Source organism: Oncorhynchus mykiss, chromosome 12, assembly GCF_057628025.1.
Source record: "Oncorhynchus mykiss isolate SJ-2025 chromosome 12, ASM5762802v1, whole genome shotgun sequence".
NCBI lineage: Eukaryota > Metazoa > Chordata > Actinopteri > Salmoniformes > Salmonidae > Oncorhynchus > Oncorhynchus mykiss.
This window is the reverse complement of record NC_143033.1, coordinates 89560795-89580735: the sequence shown is the minus strand read 5'-3', so window position 1 is coordinate 89580735 and position 19941 is coordinate 89560795. Positions and strand designations below refer to the sequence as shown.

At 42.7% G+C, this 19941-nt stretch overlaps 1 protein-coding gene across 11 annotated transcripts in view; it reads left to right on the top strand.

Moving 5' to 3' along the window:
- Window positions 1–753: 753 nt before the first annotated feature.
- spag9a (sperm associated antigen 9a) overlaps window positions 754–19941 on the top strand; it is a 55568-nt gene continuing 36380 nt past the window's right edge. For 5 of the 11 annotated variants that reach the window (XM_090193969.1, XM_090193968.1, XM_090193967.1 and 2 more), the window contains exons 1-3: window positions 1011–1540; window positions 14247–14367; window positions 18751–18821. Coding sequence is in view for 7 of the 11 variants with exons in the window: in XM_090193963.1 (XP_090050089.1) it covers window positions 1241–1540; window positions 14247–14367; window positions 18751–18821 (492 nt within the window). In the remaining 4 variants the exon portion in view is untranslated. Of the gene's footprint in view, window positions 1541–14246; window positions 14368–18750; window positions 18822–19941 lie in introns of all 11 variants that reach the window. The other 6 variants (XM_090193965.1, XM_090193964.1, XM_090193962.1 and 3 more) reach the window with 3 other exon arrangements.

The window sequence follows — 19941 nt, the reverse complement described above, 5'->3', positions numbered from 1 at the left end:
TCACATTGTTTGCTTACCCTGGGGCGGCAGGGTAGTCTAGTGGTTAGAGCGTTGGACTAGTAACCGGAAGGTTCAAATCCCCGAGCTGACTAGATACAAATCTGTCGTTCTGCCCCTGAAAAGGCAGTTAACCCACTGTTCCTAGGCCGTCATTGAAAATAAGAATTTGTTCTTAACTGACTTGCCTAGTTAAATAAAGGTAAAAATAAATAATAATAATTGAGTAGGACAATTTTGCCACTTGTTTTTTCTGTTGGTTTGTTTTTGTCTGTTGTTTAAATTATACAATGTATAATTTATTGAAGAAATATGTTATTTATTGCATATATTATTTGTATATTTTATTTATTTATTATTTAGCTACTTTATTGAGGAAAACTTTACTTACTTTACTTGCTGATAGCTATCTTATTAAGGTCAATGCACTGTAAACTGTAAACTGTAAACTGTAAATCGCTCTGGATAAAAGCATCTGCTAAATAACTAAAATGTAATTGTTATTAGAGCAGGATCTTAAAGTATTTTGAGGACAATGGAATTTAAATAAAGATGCCTTTATTAACAGTATACTTTCGTATTACTATGTTATTACTATAATGTGTTTGACTATATCATATGACTAGCCCTAGGCTTAACATTGTAGGCTACAAATATTCGGTAAAACTACATTGTCCACGTTAAAAATGTGACGTCACCACGTCATACTCAGCTGGGCTGCATTCAGTAAGTTTTTACGTTCTGGAACGTTCAATTGAACGGAAATGGTACTGTACGACCAGTTGAATAACGTGGAGGTTGTGGGTTGGGGAAACTGATGTATAATAATAACGGTTGCGGGAACGCTGTCAGCATGGCCACTGCCCTTTAAAACGTCACTCGTTGCTTCAAGTCACACCTCACCACACCTACCAAACGGGAGCAAACGTACCTCAGTCTGTTCAAGAACGTACGAAAACGTTTTTGAAAACGTGTCGTTCAGTACAAACAGTTCTGCAACGTAGCAAACGTTCAAGTGAACTGAACGCACCTCTGTTGTGAGAGGACGGAACCGGAGAGAAAACATTATCCACGTCTATCGAAGGCTTCCAGTGAGGGACAATTACACGGATATTGCCATTTCAATTGAAGCTTTTAAAGGGAATACACATTCGATTTTCTTAAAGAAAATAACGGAATTCATAGTGGCGGGGTAAGTGTAAATCCTATTTACAGGACCTATTTGTTCAAGGAAGGGAAGAAAATGGAGTTGGAGGACGGAGTAGTGTACCAGGACGACCCGGGGACATCGGCTATGATGTCGGAGCGGGTATCGGGCCTGGCCAACTCCATCTACCGCGAGTTCGAGAAACTGATAGGAAAATACGACGAAGATGTGGTGAAAGAACTGATGCCGCTCGTCGTGGCTGTGCTGGAGAACCTGGATTCGGTGTTCGCGGAAAACCAGGAGCATGAAGTGGAGCTAGAACTGTTAAAGGAGGACAACGAACAGCTCATCACGCAGTATGAACGGGAGAAAGCGCTGAGGAAACACGCAGAGGAGGTGAGTCCGGGCAGCGAACGACGGAGAGAGGGAGTGAGATGGAGGACATTGACAGCGGATTTTAAACGCAGCCTCTAGCTGCAAGGCCACCCAAGCCAGTGTTTTTCATCACCAAAGCATCCCTACCGATGTCTATGTGTAGTGTAGAACATGCACGTGGTGCAACGTTGTCAACAAGGGATACCCACGAGGCTAATAATCTTATATTGTGGAAGGAGAGCCACGTTCGTAATATCTGCTTCCCAGTTAGAGGAGTAACTGTGTGATTAGTTTAGCATCATGCTAACAGTAGCCTACCCATCCATGGTGGATTGATTCACAGTAGCCTCAATTTCATCACGCACTAACACACAGCATGCCTGCGACAGATATGTTTTTCTCCTCTAAGTATATAGGTGCGCGTTTGATGTTGCCATGAGAGGACGTAGACCCCAGTTACAGTCAACCATCCATTCATTTTTTGTCAGACTGTTTGCCTGCTTGGCTACTGTAGCCTGCAAAAACAGCTGTCAGCCTCTTATCACTTTGCATGAAAACATCTTTAGTATATTATTTTTTTGTCCAAAGATAAACAGAGCCACTGGGAGAACTGTCTTCCTGTCAAGGTAAATCCAATCATGTCATCAGAAACATCCCACCTGTGTTCTGCTCTCACACACCATTAGCTCCTGTCTAGACCGGTGATGTGTATAAACCCTGGATGACTGACAGGGGTGGTGTATTTAAACCATCTTGGTACTTGTCACTTGTAAAAGAAACTACACATGTTACTGACCCCTACTTAATTCAATGTAATTCTGTTCTCAAAACATTTAATGGAAATACTGTAGAATTCCATTAATTCATATGGAGGACTGCTCCTACTAGGGAGTGCCAGTATGGCTTCAAAGCCTCTCAATTAAGTGATAATGCTCGAGAAGCCGGTGTTTGGAGGATATATTGGAACGGGTGTTGTTACCGTGCCAATATATCCTCAAAACACTGTTTTCGAAGGCTTTGAATCACTTTTATACAATGGGTTACCAACATAATGATTGACATATTATTATTCCGTTATTATTAGAGGCTTGTGCCTTTTTTAATATGAAGGGATATTTCACTTTCTCTGGTCATAGGAGTAACAACATGAATTGGTGCAGAAATAATGCAGTGCAACTTAAGTTTCGCCATCAGCTGGAAGACTGTCCTCTTTTTTCAGTGAAGGGAGGGAGAGAGGAGGGACGGTAAGTCAGGTGAGAGGCAGCTTCACGGCTGCTCCCTCCCTCCTCTCAGTGACCATCAGATGGAAGACTGTCCTCTTTTTTTCAGTGAAGGGAGGGAGAGAGGAGGGACGGTAAGTCAGGTGAGAGGCAGCTTCACGGCTGCTCCCTCCCTCCTCTCAGTGACCATCAGATGGAAGACTGTCCTCTTTTTTTCAGTGAAGGGAGGGAGAGAGGAGGGACGGTAAGTCAGGTGAGAGGCAGCTTCATGGCTGCTCCTTCCCTCCTCTCAGTGACCATCAGATGCAGACCATCAGTCCCAGTAAATAAAGGCTGTATATTATGCTCACTCAGCAGTGCCCCGCAAGTAATACAACAAATGTTCTATTACCCGTGTGATCATGGGCCTAAAATGTTCTATTACCCGTGTGATCATGGACCTAAAATGTTCTATTACCCGTGTGATCATGGACCTAAAATGTTCTATTACCTGTGTGATCATGGGCCTAAAATGTTCTATTACCTGTGTGATCATGGACCTAAAATGTTATATTACCTGTGTGATCATGTACGTAAAATGTTTTAACATAATTTGAAAATGGTCTGAGAAAAACAAGGGTAATGAAGAGTAAATCTGATTATGTCGGCACACCCCACGTTGTCACCATAATAAGAGTTCAAAATGCCCACTGTGTTCATACAGTATTTCAGGAGAACATATGAATTCTTTTGACATTCAGAATGGTAACACATGCATGCTGAGGGCAAATAGAGAGCCACTCTACAAATGATCACTAACTCAAACAGGTCTATAACAGATAAAAATATCAAATATGTTCCAACTTCCCCCAGTCACACCTTACTAATAGTGAGCGAGCAACTTTCAAACAATGATCCCCACTTTTCCCTATCAGCAAATCAAGGAAATGATGAGGAGCACTACAAAGTTTAGGATATTTTTAAATGAAAGTAAAGTACAGTAATGTTAAGAGTAAAGAAGGAAGACCAGAAAATAGTCCATAATATATTATTATAATTGTTTTCCTTTTGGAAAAGTTTTATTATGACATTTCCTTTAAAAACAGATCATTTATATTTGTACAACATTTATACACATAAAAACAGCATTTGAATATTACATTTACATTTGTTAAAAACTACATGTTGTTAAAAACAATAGAAACAACCATGAATAAAATGACATTTTCTTGTAAAACATCCAATCTGTAAAAGCTATTTAAAATGTATACTAATGATTTAACAAAAGTAATGCTAAGATATTAATGAGTCATGAAAGGAGTGTGGCTATTTGCGCTGGCAAAGCGGTTTTATGGGATCTGATAATTATGAGTTTTTCACTCCCCTGGTATTGGTTGGTGTCGGCAAGAAATTACGAGTAAAAATGTATCTGACACCAAGACAAGACCGAGACACTCCTAGGCCGGTCTTGAGTAGGCTATTACAACACTGAAGATAACTGAGGGATGCATACATTATCCAGAGTCACTAGCCTATACTAGCCTACACTGAATCATAATACAAGTGGGTCTGTCATACAGCCACATAAAACCCCACTGAATAGTGAAGGCTACTTCTTCCTGTCATTTCTTTCACATTGTTTGCTTATAACTGATGATCCCTCTTGCGTAGGACAATTTTGCATAGGCAAGCATAGTCAACATGCAGTGATGATATATTGGGTCTATAGGCCACCTCACAAACCTCATTGTTACGGAACTGTTTTTAATTGCTTAACATTGCATAGGTTTAGGTTTAAAAAAAATTCTGAGCGGTAGATCTTGGATTGCATTTTGACTCAAAGTGATTTTGAATCCGTTGGTGACCACTGCTCTAAACTAAAGCATCAGTAATCAGACAAGAGTATAGACAAATACAGTCAGGCTATACAGCGTTCCTAAGTGGGCCGCAATTACCTATTGTAGTCTAGGAAAAGCCCTTGAAACGGTTTATGAATGAGTAGTTACACATTTACATTTATGAGAAGTGAATTAGGCCTCTTGTTATAGAGACAAACATTCCTAATCGGGCAAGGTACATTGGACACACACACACACACACACACACATACACACACACACACACATAGAGAAGATGCTGTATTCTGCCTCAGAAACAGCAGGTTTAGTGACTCTGCAATTTATCAAGACTGCTCATCGGATGGAGAGAGGAGGAGAGGATGAGGTGAGAAAGGACAGAACAGAATTAAGAGGACAGGACAAGCGAGTGGAGAAGAGGGGAGATAAAACAGAACTGGGTTTTACTGGCACTTGCAGTATGAAGGGCTTTCATGCTATTTCTGTAGTTACACCGTTTCTCACTGTATCATCCTGAATGAGTTGTTACTTGAGTAATCATGACATTACTACTCAAATATGTAAAAAAAAAAATAATAATAATTTGGAGTGTATAATACTGTGAGAATAAAGTTCCATCCAAAGCAGACTGACCTGCATCGTTTCGACTGCTTTGGATATGCATCTTAAGCTCCTCTAGTAAAGGTAACATATTAAGCTCCTCCCTCTAGTAAAGGTAAAGAAATAGGCATCAGGAATAGAAGAGGAACTTAGCATCTGTCCAGGCCCATACACAGAGTCATGACCCTACCTCAGTGGGGAGAACGATCACCATAGAACTAAAGGTTGCCTTGCCCCTACAGCAGACCTAGGATCAGCTCAGCCTACCACAATTTTTACCACAGCCATTTGGGGTCAAAATGACTATACTGAGCTTTGATCAGTGGTTACAGACAACTTCAAGACTGCGGGGCTTCACTTGCAGCACTGCCCAGTCTGGTTTGACCTATTTCTGTGTGTGTTTTGGTTTGTGTCCATGTGTGTGTTTGTTGGACCTCTTGCTGCCTGGCCCTGAGTCATAGTGAGGGAGAGTTGGATGTGACTCGGACCGTTTGTCTCTCTGTAGTCCCATTGGAGCAAACTCAGCGTGTAGTGCTGTTTTAGGCTTATCCGCTCTGTCCAGGCTGTGACACAGAAACAGTGAGACACACTCCTCCAGCCCACCTTGGGTTTCTTCATCCCAGGAAGCCTTGTGTTCCCCAGAAAAGATGATGCAGATGAGGAGGAGGGGGGCGAGGTTTTCGTATTGTTGGCTGTGTGGGTTATGATTTCCAGGTCATGTGATCCTTTGTGATGGCCAGGGCTCACTGAGAGGGAGAGACTTCCCTGTGCCTTGTCTTCTATTACGTACTCTTGGGCCTGGTGTTGCACCATAAACCTTCCCCATTTTACTCAATATTGACCTAATCTGTTTCCAAGGGAATGGTTTGTCAAACCCTGTTGGATTTTAAAGAGCAACATCTGGAACATAAAGAGCAACATCTGTTCCCCTAATGTCTTATAGGCCACTGTGAAATGTAAAAAGGAAAACGCCACATTGCTGCTCATGTTCCTAAGTGATGTTATTATAACAACGTTTCCACCTTTAGGTCTTCATCAGGCAAAAGTACCTGGATGTGCGTGTGTTCTTCAGATTTTATAGGCCCCTCTGCCACACATTGAATCTGTTGTTGTTATTTATTAACAGATCGCTCAAATCGAAAACACAAACCTGGAAAAATAAAGAAGGGTGTTCAGCTGTGTGCATCTTCTCACCACTATGAGGAGTAAAGTCTCCATGATATAGTAGTTCATCACACAGTTCCCTTTGTACAAATGATACACTGTTTGACTGTTTATAGAAATGTGAGTGAGCGTAAGTAGATTTCACTCCAGTTCGACATTCATCCCTAAGGTGTGGTTATAAACTGCCACTTTACAGACATGTGGCAAGTAATACTTCATCCTTAACCAATGTTTTGAATCACAACTCCCTCAGAGGTGGCACCATTGCTTCAAAAGTGGTGTGGCAAAATGTGTCTGTGTCTTTTCTGGGGCATGGAGTTTTTCCTGATCATGACCTGGTCAGGTAAAACTCTGGGTCCTATTCGTAGGCTATGACAAAATATTCTTATTATACATAGCTTCCCTTTTCATCTGTGTTATGACTATAGGCCTGTGCTTTTAATTGTCTGCTCATGTGAATTGAAAACCATCTTGACCTGAGGTGACTCACACTATCACAAACCTTGTTGTTATTCATTGTGAATATAATATCAAAAGAGCCAGAGACAACAACTTCAATGGACAATATACTCTGTAGTTTAGTGAACTACTATAGCAGGGCTGAGCGTTATGCAAAGAATGGTTACAATGACTTTAAATATGAATTACACTCTACACACACACATACACACACAATGTTAAGCAGTGGACTTTGAAAAATAAATACAGAAAGGTTTCAATGTAGAAAGTATACATTTTATGTCATCTGATTAATGATGCTCTTCTGCTATTAATTCTGTAAGCTTTATGTAAGGCAGGGTTACATTTAACATTATACACAGTATACTTTGTAACAGTTTTTTATGTGTAAGTTATAAAACCACTAACCTTCTGTTGTTGTCTGACAATGTTGTTATTATCATGGTTGGCCAGCCTAGTGAAGCAAAGACACAGCCAAGGCTGACTCATCTACAAATCAACATACAGCGCTCAAAAAAATAAAGGGAACACTAAAATAACACATCCTAGATCTGAATTAATGAAATATTCTTATTAAATACTTTTTTCTTTACATAGTTGAATGTGCTGACAACAAAATCACACAAAAATGATCAATGGAAATCAAATTTATCAACCCATGGAGGTCTGGATTTGGAGTCACACTCAAAATTAAAGTGGAAAACCACACTACAGGCTGATCCAACTTTGATGTAATGTCCTTAAAACAACTCAAAATGGGGCTCAGTAGTGTGTGTGGCCTCCACGTGCCTGTATGACCTCCCTACAACGCCTGGGCATGCTCCTGATGAGGTGGCGGATGGTCTCCTGAGGGATCTCCTCCCAGACCTAGACTAAAGCATCCGCCAACTCCTGGACAGTCTGTGGTGCAACGTGGCGTTGGTGGATGGAGCGAGACATGATGTCCCAGATGTGCTCAGTTGGATTCAGGTCTGGGGAACGGGCGGGCCAGTCCATAGCATCAATGCCTTCCTCTTGCTGACACACTCCAGCCACACGAGGTCTAGCATTGTCTTGCATTAGGAGGAACCCAGGGCCAACCGCACCAGCATATGGTCTCACAAGGGGTCTGAGGATCTCATCTCGGTAGCATAGGAACTGAGAAGTGGTCTGTGGTCTCCACCTGCAGAACCACTCCTTTATTGGGGGTGTCTTGCTAAATGCCTATAATTTCCACCTGTTGTCTATTCCATTTGCACAACAGCATGTGAAATGTATTGTCAGTCAGTGTTGCTTCCTAAGTGGACAGTTTGATTTCACAGAAGTGTGATTGACTTGGAGTTACATTGTGTTGTTTAAGTGTTCCGTTAATTTTTTTGAGCAGTGTATGTAACTAGGCCTACTCATTATTATTTGTAAATTAGTCAGTCACCATTTACCCACAATGCATCACATATAAACCCAGCAAAAAAAAAATCTTCCCTTTTTCAGGACCCTGTCTTTCAAAGGTAATTCATAAAAATCTAAATAACTTCATAGATCTTAATTTTTAAGGGTTTAACACTGTTTCCCATACTTGTTCAATGAACATGCACCTGTGGAATGGTCGTTAAGACAGTAACAGATTACGGACGGTAGGCAATTAAGGTCACAGTTATGAAAACTTAGGACACTACAGAAGCCTTTCTACTGACTCTGAAAAACACCAAAAGAAAGATGCCCAGGGTCCCTGCTCATCTGAGTGAACGTGCCTTAGGCATGCTGCAAGGAGGCATGAGGACTGCAGATGTGGCCAGGGCAATAAATTGCAATGTCCGTACTGTGAGACGCCTGAGACAGGACGGACAGCTGACCGTCCTCGCAGTGGCAGACCACGTGTAACAACACCTGCACAGGATCGGTACATCCGAACATCACACCTGCAGGACAGGTACAGGATGGCAACAACAACTGCCCGAGTTACACCAGGAACGCACAATCCCTCCATCAGTGCTCAGACTGTCCGCAATAGGCTGAGAGAGGCTGGACAGGTCTTGTAGTCCTGTTGTAAGGCAGGTCCTCACCAGACATCACCGGCAACAGTGTCGACTATGGGCACAAACCCACCATCGCTGGACCAGACAGGATTGGCAAAAAGTGCTCTTCACTGACGAGTCACGGTTTTGTCTCACCAGGGGTGATGGTTGGATTCGCATTTATCGTTGAAGGAATGAGCGTTACACCGAGGCCTGTACTCTGGAGCGGGATCGATTTGGAGGCGGAGGGTCCGTCATGGTCTGGGGCGGTGTGTCACAGCATCATCGGACTGAGCTTGTTGTCATTGCAGGCAATCTCTACGCTGTGCGTTACAGGAAAGACATCCTCCTCCCTCATGTGGTACCCTTCCTGCAGGCTCATCCTGACATGACCCTCCAGCATGACAATGCCACCAGCCATACTGCTCGTCCACTGTGCGTGATTTCCTGCAAGACAGGAATGTCAGTGTTCTGCCATGGCCAGTGAAGAGCCCAGATCTCAATCCCATTGAGCACATCTGGGACCTGTTGGATCGGAGGGTGGGGGCTAGGGCCATTCTCCCCAGAAATGTCTGGGAACTTGCAGGTGCCTTGGTGGAAGAGTGGGGTAACATATCACAGCAAGAACTGGCAAATCTGGTGCAGTCCATGAGGAGGAGATGCACTGCAGTACTTAATGCATCTGGTGGCCACACCAGATACTGACTGTTACTTTTGATTTTGACCCCCCCTTTGTTCAGGGACATGTTATTCAATTTCTGTTAGTCACATGTCTGTGGAACTTGTTCAGTTCATGTCTCAGTTGTTGAGTCTTGTTATGTTCATACAAATATTTACACATGTTAAGTTTGTTGAAAATAAACACAGTTGACAGTGAGAGGATGTTTCTTTTTTTTCCTGAGTTGAGATGTTCTTGACCATGGACAGTGAAAACATATTTCACCCTTAAAGACTCTGCTTGCTTAGACTCACTGCACTGCTTCCAACAACACATTGTTGGGACATGAGACGGTCGATGAAACACCAACGTTTCAGATGACACAAACTGACACTGGTAGTACTCCAAAACATATTTTGCAATTTTAACCATCGGTTCAAGAAGTATCTCTGGGTAGGCCAAGGGGCCTCGTTCAGAAGAACAACATTAGATAACTAAAGTGCTGCAGTGGAGAGTGGAGATGATGACAGGGCAGTCCGTGTCCCAAATGGCACCCTATTCCATATATAGTACACAAGTTTTGACCAGAGCCCTAAGGGCCCAACCTAACTGTTGAACCGCATTAACCAGAGTCCCGATGAGGGGTGTTAGGAATCATGGGGGTATGGAATGTTCAATGCTGTGATTCCTCATATGTATCCTCTCCTCTCTCCTTTCCTCTTTATTGTGTCCATCCTTCGCAGCATATTTTGGTTCCCTAGTACTCACGGTAGGAACTGATTGCCAGTCAAATCCATATATTCAATTATTGAATCAACTTATTTCAACATTTTAATTGAAAATAATGTATATTTCATGAAAATAATAATTTTCATGAAGTAGATTTTATTGAATGTTACTCATTCTGTTGCACTCTATTCTAACCAAACCTGCATTACCAGTTCATATCACTAGGTGTCACTATGCACTAGCTCGTCGAAAAAGATGGCTGCCTGTCTCTGTATTTGGTGGTGCTAGAATCCATAAATTCACTCTTTATGGTTGTGTTCATATTGTCTGTAGACTGCTCTGTGGTGGAATTTGTAGGTTTTTTACTTTTAAGACAGTGAAATTTGCAACACAAACCTTTGTGAATAATCACCAGCAGTGCAAATAAAATAATATGCCAATGAACATTACTGGACTAACAAACTTTCCAGGAACTTCCGTATCCATTGTCCTTGGGTAGCAGCAGCAGATTGTTTCATCTTCTTTATCCTGTGCCAAACACATTTATTCAGTGAGTCTAAATCATAATGTTAGCTGCTGGCTACATGATTGCATCAACCTAGCTAGCTAATGTTAGCTAGCTAGCTATCTAGCAAGGCTACTCTAAAGCTAACATTAGTAGTTTTGTTAGCTAGCTAGCTATAGATTGGATCATTCTAGATAGTTTTAGATGACTAAACTGCTTTTATTAACTGCTTTTATTCACACATGCCTTGTTTTCCATGAAAATGTGTGTTCATTTGCAGGTTTAAAAATATATACTTGTGTATTGATTTTAAGAAAGGTGTTGATGTTTATGGTTAGGTACACATTGGTGCAACGACAGTGCTTTTTTTCGCAAATGCGCTTGTTAAATCACCACCCGTTTGGCGAAGTAGGCTGCGATTCAATGATAAATTAACAGGCACCGCATTGATTATATGCAATGCAGGACAAGCTAGATAAACTAGTAATATTATCAACCATATGTAGTTAACTAGTGATTGTTTTTTATAAGATACGTTTAATGCTAGCTAGCACCTTACTTTGTCTCCTTGCTGCACTCGCATAACAGGTAGTCAGCCTGCCACGCAGTCTCCTCGTGCAATGTAATCGGCCATGATCGGTGTCCAAAAATGCGGATTACCGATTGTTATGAAAACTTGAAATTGGCCCCAATTAATCGGCCATTCCGATTAATCGGTCGAGCTCTAGTTTCCACTAGACCACAAAGTCAGATTGCTCCAGGATTCCACACTGGAGAGGAGTGTGAGCGAAGAAATAAACCAAGTGCAGAGTCAAAAAACGATGTGCTGGTGCAACCAAACATAGTTGTTGAGAGGTGTGGTTAATTAGGCTCTGTAGGCTGTAGCTAGAAGACCACTGTGACTGACAAGTGAATCCACCTGTCACAGCGAGCGTGGGGGTTACCACATGAAATCCCAGGGACAGGGTTTTATTCACTAAACATGCAAACGGGCTGAAATTGGGGCAGGTACTATGTCAACTTGCCCAATAAGAAATGCCTGCTTTCTTTTCTGTTGCAAAATGTTTTTCTATGACGTGAACTATTAAATTTGTCTGGTAAACGTGTTCAGTGCCGCTGCATTCACACCAGATTGAAGTACTGGGGCAAATGCCGTCTTGCCACACGTTTTCCAGCGGCGCTGTGCTCCCTGGTTTGTTCTTCTAGGGGAGAGGAGCACAGAAGGCCTGGGTAATACAGTATGGTGGCCAGATGATTAGCTGCAGCCTTTCTAGCTGTGTTGAACGTTACAGGTAGAAATGTATTCTATAGAATGTTATGGCTTTGTTTAACGATGAAAAAAGATCATTATCTGATGTACTGAAGGCAGCTCTAATTTCAATGCATCTATAAATGTGAAAACAGAAAAGAAGAAAGGAGAGGACTGAAGAGCAGGCTAGAGTAAAGTATTACAGCTGGCAGGATGTGAAAGCACACACACACACACACACTGGATTTCTGTCCAGGACACACTTCTCTGACACACCAGGAGGATGTGGGAGTGGAGGGGACCTGCATTTCCGGGTGAACAGAAGACTTCCAGATCCTGGTCTCTCTATGTAACATAGTAGTAGACATCCTGCTTCTTAGAGTGTAGTCTAGACTATGTTGTGGCAGTAGCTACACATGTACCCCTCTGTATAACGTACAGGGTGGTCCTGTATTTGGTCAAATAATAATTCTGCTCTCTATATTCGCAGTGTCTCTTTTAAACTGTATTATGTAATGTGTGTGTGTGTGTGTGTGTGTGTGTGTGTGTGTGTGTGTGTGTGTGTGTGTGTGTGTGTGTGTGTATGTGTGTGTGTGTGTGTGTGTGTGTGTGTGTGTGTGTGTGTGTGTGTGTGTGTGTGTGTGTGTGTGTGTGTGTGTGTGTGTGTGGTGTGAGAGAGTGGTGTGTGTGTGTACAGTCGTGGCCAATTTTTTTTAGAATGACACAAATATTAATTTCCACGAAGTTTGCTGCTTCAGTGTATATTTTGTCAGATGTTACTATGGAATACTGAAGTATAATTACAAGCATTTCATAAGTGTCAAAGGCTTTTATTGACAATTACATGAAGTTGATTCAAGGAGTCAATATTTGCAATGTTGACCCTTCTTTTTCAAGACCTCTGCAATCCGCCCTGGCATGCTGTCAATTAACTTCTGGGCCACATTCTGACTGATGGCAGCCCATTCTTGCGTAATCTATGCTTGGAGTTAGTCAGATTTTGTATTTTTTGTTTGTCCACCCGCCTCTTGAGGATTGACCACAAGTTCTCAATGGGATTAAGGTCTGGGGAGTTTTCTGGCCATGGATCCAAAATATTGATGTTTTGTTCCCCGAGCCACTTAGTTATCACTTTTGCCTTATGGCAAGGTGCTCCATCATGCTGGAAAAGGCATTGTTTGTCACCAAACTGTTCCTGGATGGTTGGGAGAAGTTGCTCTCGAGGGATGTGTTGGTACCATTCTTTATTTATGGCCGTGTTCTTAGGCAGAATTGTGAGTGAGCCCACTCCCTTGGCTGAGAAGCAACCCCACACATGAATGGTCTCAGGATACTTTACTGTTGGCATGACACAGGACTGATGGCAGCGCTCACCTTGTCTTCTCTGGACAAGCTTTTTTTTCGGATGCCCCAAACAATTGGAAAGTGGATTCATCAGAGAAAATTACTTTACCCCAGTCCTCAGCAGTCCAATCCCTCCCTGTACCTTTTGCAGAATATGAGTCTTTCCCTGATGTTTTTCCTGTAGAGAAGTGGCTTCTTTGCTGCCCTTCTTGACACCAGGTCATCCTCCAAAAGTTTTTGCTTCACTGTGCGTGCAGATTCACTGACACCTGCCTGCTGCCATTCCTGAGCAAGCTCTGTACTGGTGGTGCCCCGGTGCCACAGCTGAATCAACTTTAGGAGACGGTCCTGGCGCTTGCTGGACTTTCTTGGGCGCCCTGAAGCCTTCTTCACAACAATTGAACCGCTCTCCTTGAAGTTCTTGATGATCCGATAAATGGTTGATTTAGTTGCAATCTTACTGGCAGCAATATCCTTGCCTGTGAAGCCCTTTTTGTGCAAAGCAATGATGACGCCACGTGTTTCCTTGCAGGTAACCATGGTTGACAGAGGAAGAACAATGATTCCAAGCACCACCCTCCTTTTGAAGCTTCAAGTCTGTTATTCAAACTCAATCAGCATGACAGAGTGTTCTCCAGCCTTGTCCTCGTCAACACTCACACCTGTATTAATGAGAGAATCACTGACATGATGTCAGCTGGTAATTTTGTGGCAGGGCTGAAATGCAGTGGAAATGTTTTTTGGGATTCAGTTCCTTTGCATGGCAAAGAGGGACTTTGCAATTAATTGCAATTAATCTGATCACTCTTCATAATATTCTGGAGTATATGCAAATTGCCATCATACAAACTGAGGCAGCAGACTATGTGAAAATGAACATTTGTGTCATTCTCAAAACTTTTGGCCACGACTGTATATGTTACTGATGAGAGAGAGTTACTGAGAGTCCTCTCTGTGTGTCTCTGAGCAGAAGTTCATGGAGTTTGAGGACAGTCAGGAGCAGGAGAAGAAGGACCTTCAGAACCATGTGGGCAGAATGGAGTCCCACTCCCGCCAGCTTGAGCTCAAGATCAAGAACTATGCAGACCAAAGTAAGTTTACACATCACTCACTCACTCACTCACTCACTCACTCACTCACTCACTCACTCACTCACTCATTCACTCACTCACTCACTCACTCACTCACTCACTCACTCACTCACTCACTCACTCACTCACTCACTCACACTCACACTCACACTCACACTCACACACACACACACACACACACACACAGGCTGAATCCCAAATCGACCCCTTACCCTCCACTTCGCGTTCACATGCACCTCCGCCATTTGCACTAGTGTCCCAAAGCTGAGTGAGTGAAAGGGTGTGTAGGGGCTTATTAGCCCCTCCGGTAGGCACTTCCACTGAGTCTGCAACACTGCCTGATCCATAGCAATGTGCAATCCCGTAAAGCACTGCGTTATTTTTGAGTTCTTGCAATTTCACATAAAAGAATGGAGAGACGTGCCTAATGCATTTGTTTGTCTAATGTCGAAACTTGATACATGTAAAAGAAGAAATAACACCCAAATGAAATGTTTAACTGTTGCTGAGGTTTAGATTTTGTAAAACGACAGGGTGGATTTGTTCATTTGAATTTCATGCTTGTTTTATTATTTAAAAAGGTAACATGAACTGCATCATTCAAGTCAGGAGTGTGTCCTGGCGTTGATGGGCTTATTGATCCCCTCGCCGCTCTCTGGAAGTTACCCTCAGAGTTTCGTGAGCAACACGTGACAACGGAGTGATTTGGTAGGGGCGAGGAGGTGGTTTTAGATTCACCATCTCACTCCTGTTTCTCCTCTCTCCCTCTCACACTGAATCCACACATACATTACCCACCCACCCACACAGCCACATACATGCATTTCACATCATTGGTATGCCTACCATTTTGCACACAGCAGTCCATATATAGCATCTCCATGGAGCCCAGTGCAAATGTATTTCCATGATATTCTCTGCCTCTGCCTTTCTCGTCTCCCATTAATCCCTCGGACAATTAATTAGACGCACGCACACACGCACGCACACACACACGCATTCATTCACACTCTTTTTGGGTGACAGTAATGGGATTACAGGATTACTGTTACTCCCATCCTCTTTAAGTGGCAGCCAGGCACCACATCCCATTGGTGGATTTAGGAGGGGAGTCTGATGCGGTGCCTTTAGGGAACACATGCATCCACAGTGTGATGTGTTAGCTCAAACCTCTGTTAGCAATGACTTATTGAGGAGGAGAGAACCATAGCTTCATAAACTGACATACTGCTGTTGTTCTTCAGTCTTAGGAAAATGACAATCTGACTGCCAGTTCCTGCTTCAGCCATTTGCTTTATTGTTGTCATGCTAAACAATTGCTAAAGCAGAAACAGACTGGCAACCCAGGCCTGGGAAATGCAGATCGTAACGGCACACGCCCTGTGTGTATAAACAGTTACGAGTCCTATTCATATAGTTAACCATCTGTAGAGCACGCTGTCCTGGCTGCTGCCACTCCCAGTCTGTGGTGAATAATTCATGGGTCAATTCATGCGTTCTCCAACCAGGGCAGAGTCCACAGCTACTCTATGTGTAGAGTTGCCCACAAGCTACTCTGTGTGGATAGTCTTAGACTGCAGGCATCATCTCTTACTTGCCCTCTTACTTCAATTGGGAAGCTTGTATGGAGGAGAAGATGAGTGGACTTCCAGATCCGTGGTTACTTTGCAGGACAGTGATACACTAGAATGCTGTTTAGACATGGTGTGTATCTGCTGCAGGGTTGTGGTCAATTCCATTTCAATTCCAGTCAATTCTGGAAGTACACTGAAATTTCAATTATCTTCAATGCTTTTCAGTTAGGAAAATTGGAATTTGGTTTACTTTCTGAATTGCCTGGAATTAAAATGGAATTGACCCCAACCCTGATCTGCAGACACAACTCTTGGTTTCTTTGACAATGGCGTTCATTGTCTTTTGTCAAAAAGAAACAGAATATTGCGTAGATGCAGTTCTTCCTCTCACACAGTCCACCCATCAGAGTGAGCCAACGTTCTAAACACACTAACTCGGTCTACATCCTACCCACTCTCGCCACTCCTCAGAGAAGGACCACATAGCTGTCCTGCGGATGCCTGTTGGGCAGGCAGAGAGAAAGGCCCCTACCATAGCTGGCCACAGTCACTGTGGTTCGTATGAGTGGCTGGGAAGTATTTCCACCACAATGTGCATGTTAATGTAATACACTGCACTGATGCTTTAAAACCGTGATGAATCAATCCATTCATATGTGGGAACAGTTAGACACCAGGCTAGACATATACAGTATACATGGTATATGGGTGCAGTTGTATAGCACATGCAGTATATGGCTCTGGCTAATTAGCCCTGAGACAGGGAGACCTACCTACCTACCTAACTAACTAATCTGGAGTCAGAACAATCTGTCCTCCTCTATGTGATGCGGAGTAGTGGTCCCTCATTCAGGAGATGTGTAATGGCTTGATATAATATCAATAACACCACAGTGAGATGATGTTAATTAGGGAGATGGGGATGGGGCCCTTATCCTGTAATCTACAGTCAGATAGAATGAATTCATTGGTCCCTGCTATGCTGATCAACGGGAATTCATCCACCAAAGAGGAACTGATCATACTGTAATGAAGACCCATGAATAACGACACGCTGCACCCACTACTGGACTGCACTGCCAGTCCGATGACATCATCATAAATGGCCCACCACCACAGCCTTGTGTGACATGCGTTCCTAGTGCCAGTCGGCTACATCATGGAAATGGTACCGTTGACCTTGTTGTAGTGGTGCCATGTTCCCATGTTATATCATTCTCCCAGTACGCAATTATCTGACTTTCCAGATTATTCTAGGGTTATCCCTGTACCAGAACATCACCATGAAAACCTCTAGCCTCTTCAACTCTGTTTCATCTAGACACAGAGTGGAGATGCTCTGTTTCATCTAGACACAGAGTGGAGATGCTCTGTTTCATCTAGACACAGAGTGGAGATGCTCTGTTTCATCTAGACACAGAGTGGAGATGCTCTGTTTCATCTAGACACAGAGTGGAGATGCTCTGTTTCATCTAGACACAGAGTGGAGATGCTCTGTTTCATCTAGACACATAGTTGAGATACTCTGTTTCATCTAGACACAGAGTGGAGATGCTCTGTTTCATCTAGACACAGAGTGGAGATGCTCTGTTTCATCTAGACACAGAGTGGAGATGCTCTGTTTGATCAGTATACATCAACAGCACATATCAATTCATCACATGAAGTTACCCCGCCCTTATTTTCCTTTCACATCAGAAACAGACACAGATTCCCTCTAGAATAGTCATGGCATTTTCAATTCAAACTTTACCATAACCTCACAGCAGTATTTTCAATTCAAACATTATCCCAGTGTCCCAGCAGCGTTTGAAGAGTGTTAATGTCAGTGTAAGTGATAGTATCCCTGTGCTGTTCTCCGGCTGTTGTGCTGCTCCACGCCAGGTTTAGGCTAAACCAGACAGACTAATGGGAGGATTAGGGGTTTTTGTCACCTCTTAAATCGGGCCTATTTAAAATCATTTGAGAGAGATTACTTCCTCTGTGCTGTGAGTTCCCCGCCCCATTGGCGTCACACATCAGTCTAGTGTCTGATGGCTTATTACCGTTGAACCGACGACACCTAGTGGCAGATCATTGTCATTACAGGGAGTAGAGTATAGCTTGTCCCACATCTTTCCTTGTTGGGCTGCTTTCAATAGATGTTGATAATGTGGGTTGGCTGTAGTGGCTATAACAGCGTTGATAACAGACACAGTCGTCTCTCTGGAAACACAAGAATATGAAAGTATTTTATCTCAGTTCAAAGCAGTTCAATTTGTGTGGTCATTGAAGCTTTACCTTTTGGCACAATATGGTGTTACTAATGACTCATTGGTTAGCCTCTGTGTCTGTGTGTTTCCTTATAAGAACAGCTACTCATTTAACAGCTGACTAGACTGGCGTTGGAAAAGACTAACTGACTGACTGTCTTGTCTGTCTGACAAACGGATCATCTGACTGACTGTCTGTCTGAAAAACGGATCATCTGACTGACTGTCTGTCTGACAAATTGATCATCTGACTGACTGTCTGTCTGACAAATTGATCATCTGACTGACTGTCTGTCTGACAAATTGATCATCTGACTGACTGACTGTTTTGTCTGTCTGACAAATTGATAATCTGACTGACTGACTGTCTGACAAACAGATAATCTGACTGACTGTCTGTCTGACAAACTGATAATCTGACTGACTGTGTGACAAATTAATAATCTGATTGACTGACTGTCTGACAAATTGATAATCTGACTGACTGACTGTCTGACAAACTGATAATCTGACTGACTGACTGTCTGACTGATGTTCTTTCTTCTCTTCTCCTTCAGTCGGCAGGATGGAAGAGCGAGAGTCTGAGCTGAAGAAGGAGTTCAACTCACTCCATCAAAGACACACAGAGGTAAAGAGAGAGAGAGAGAGAGAGAGAGAGAGAGAGAGAGAGAGAGAGAGAGAGACAAGGGAGAAAATAGGGAACTCTTCCTATCTGTATTGTTTTCCTAAGAATAAGATTTCAAGTACCAAAAGTAAAACGAAAACCCCACCTCCATTACAGATGATCCATAACAACACAGAGCATGTAGAACTAACCTGTCTGTTCTGTCCATTACAGATGATCCATAACAACACAGAGCATGTAGAACTAACCTGTCTGTTCTGTCCATTACAGATGATCCATAACAACACAGAGCATGTAGAACTAACCTGTCTGTTCTGTCCATTACAGATGATCCATAACAACACAGAGCATGTAGAACTAACCTGTCTGTTCTGTCCATTACAGATGATCCATAACAACACAGAGCATGTAGAACTAACCTCTCTGTTCTGTCCATTACAAATGATCCATAACAACACAGAGCATGTAGAACTAACCTATCTGTTCTGTCCATTACAGATAATCCATAACAACACAGAGCATGTAGAACTAACCTCTCTGTTCTGTCCATTACAGATGATCCATAACAACACAGAGCATGTAGAACTAACCTGTCTGTTCTGTCCATTACAGATGATCCATAACTACATGGAGCATGTAGAACTAACCTGTCTGTTCTGTCCGTTACAGATGATCCATAACTACATGGAGCATGTAGAACTAACCTTTCTGTTCTGTCCATTACAGATGATCCATAACTACATGGAGCATGTAGAACTAACCTGTCTGTTCTGTCCATTACAGATGATCCATAACTACATGGAGCATGTAGAACTAACCTGTTTGTTCTGTCCATTACAGATGATCCATAACTACATGGAGCATGTAGAACTAACCTGTTTGTTCTGTCCATTACAGATGATCCATAACTACATGGAGCATGTAGAACTAACCTTTCTGTTCTGTCCATTACAGATGATCCATAACTACATGGAGCATGTAGAACTAACCTGTCTGTTCTGTCCATTACAGATGATCCATAACTACATGGAGCATGTAGAACTAACCTGTTTGTTCTGTCCATTACAGATGATACATAACTACATGGAGCATGTAGAACTAACCTGTCTGTTCTGTCCATTAC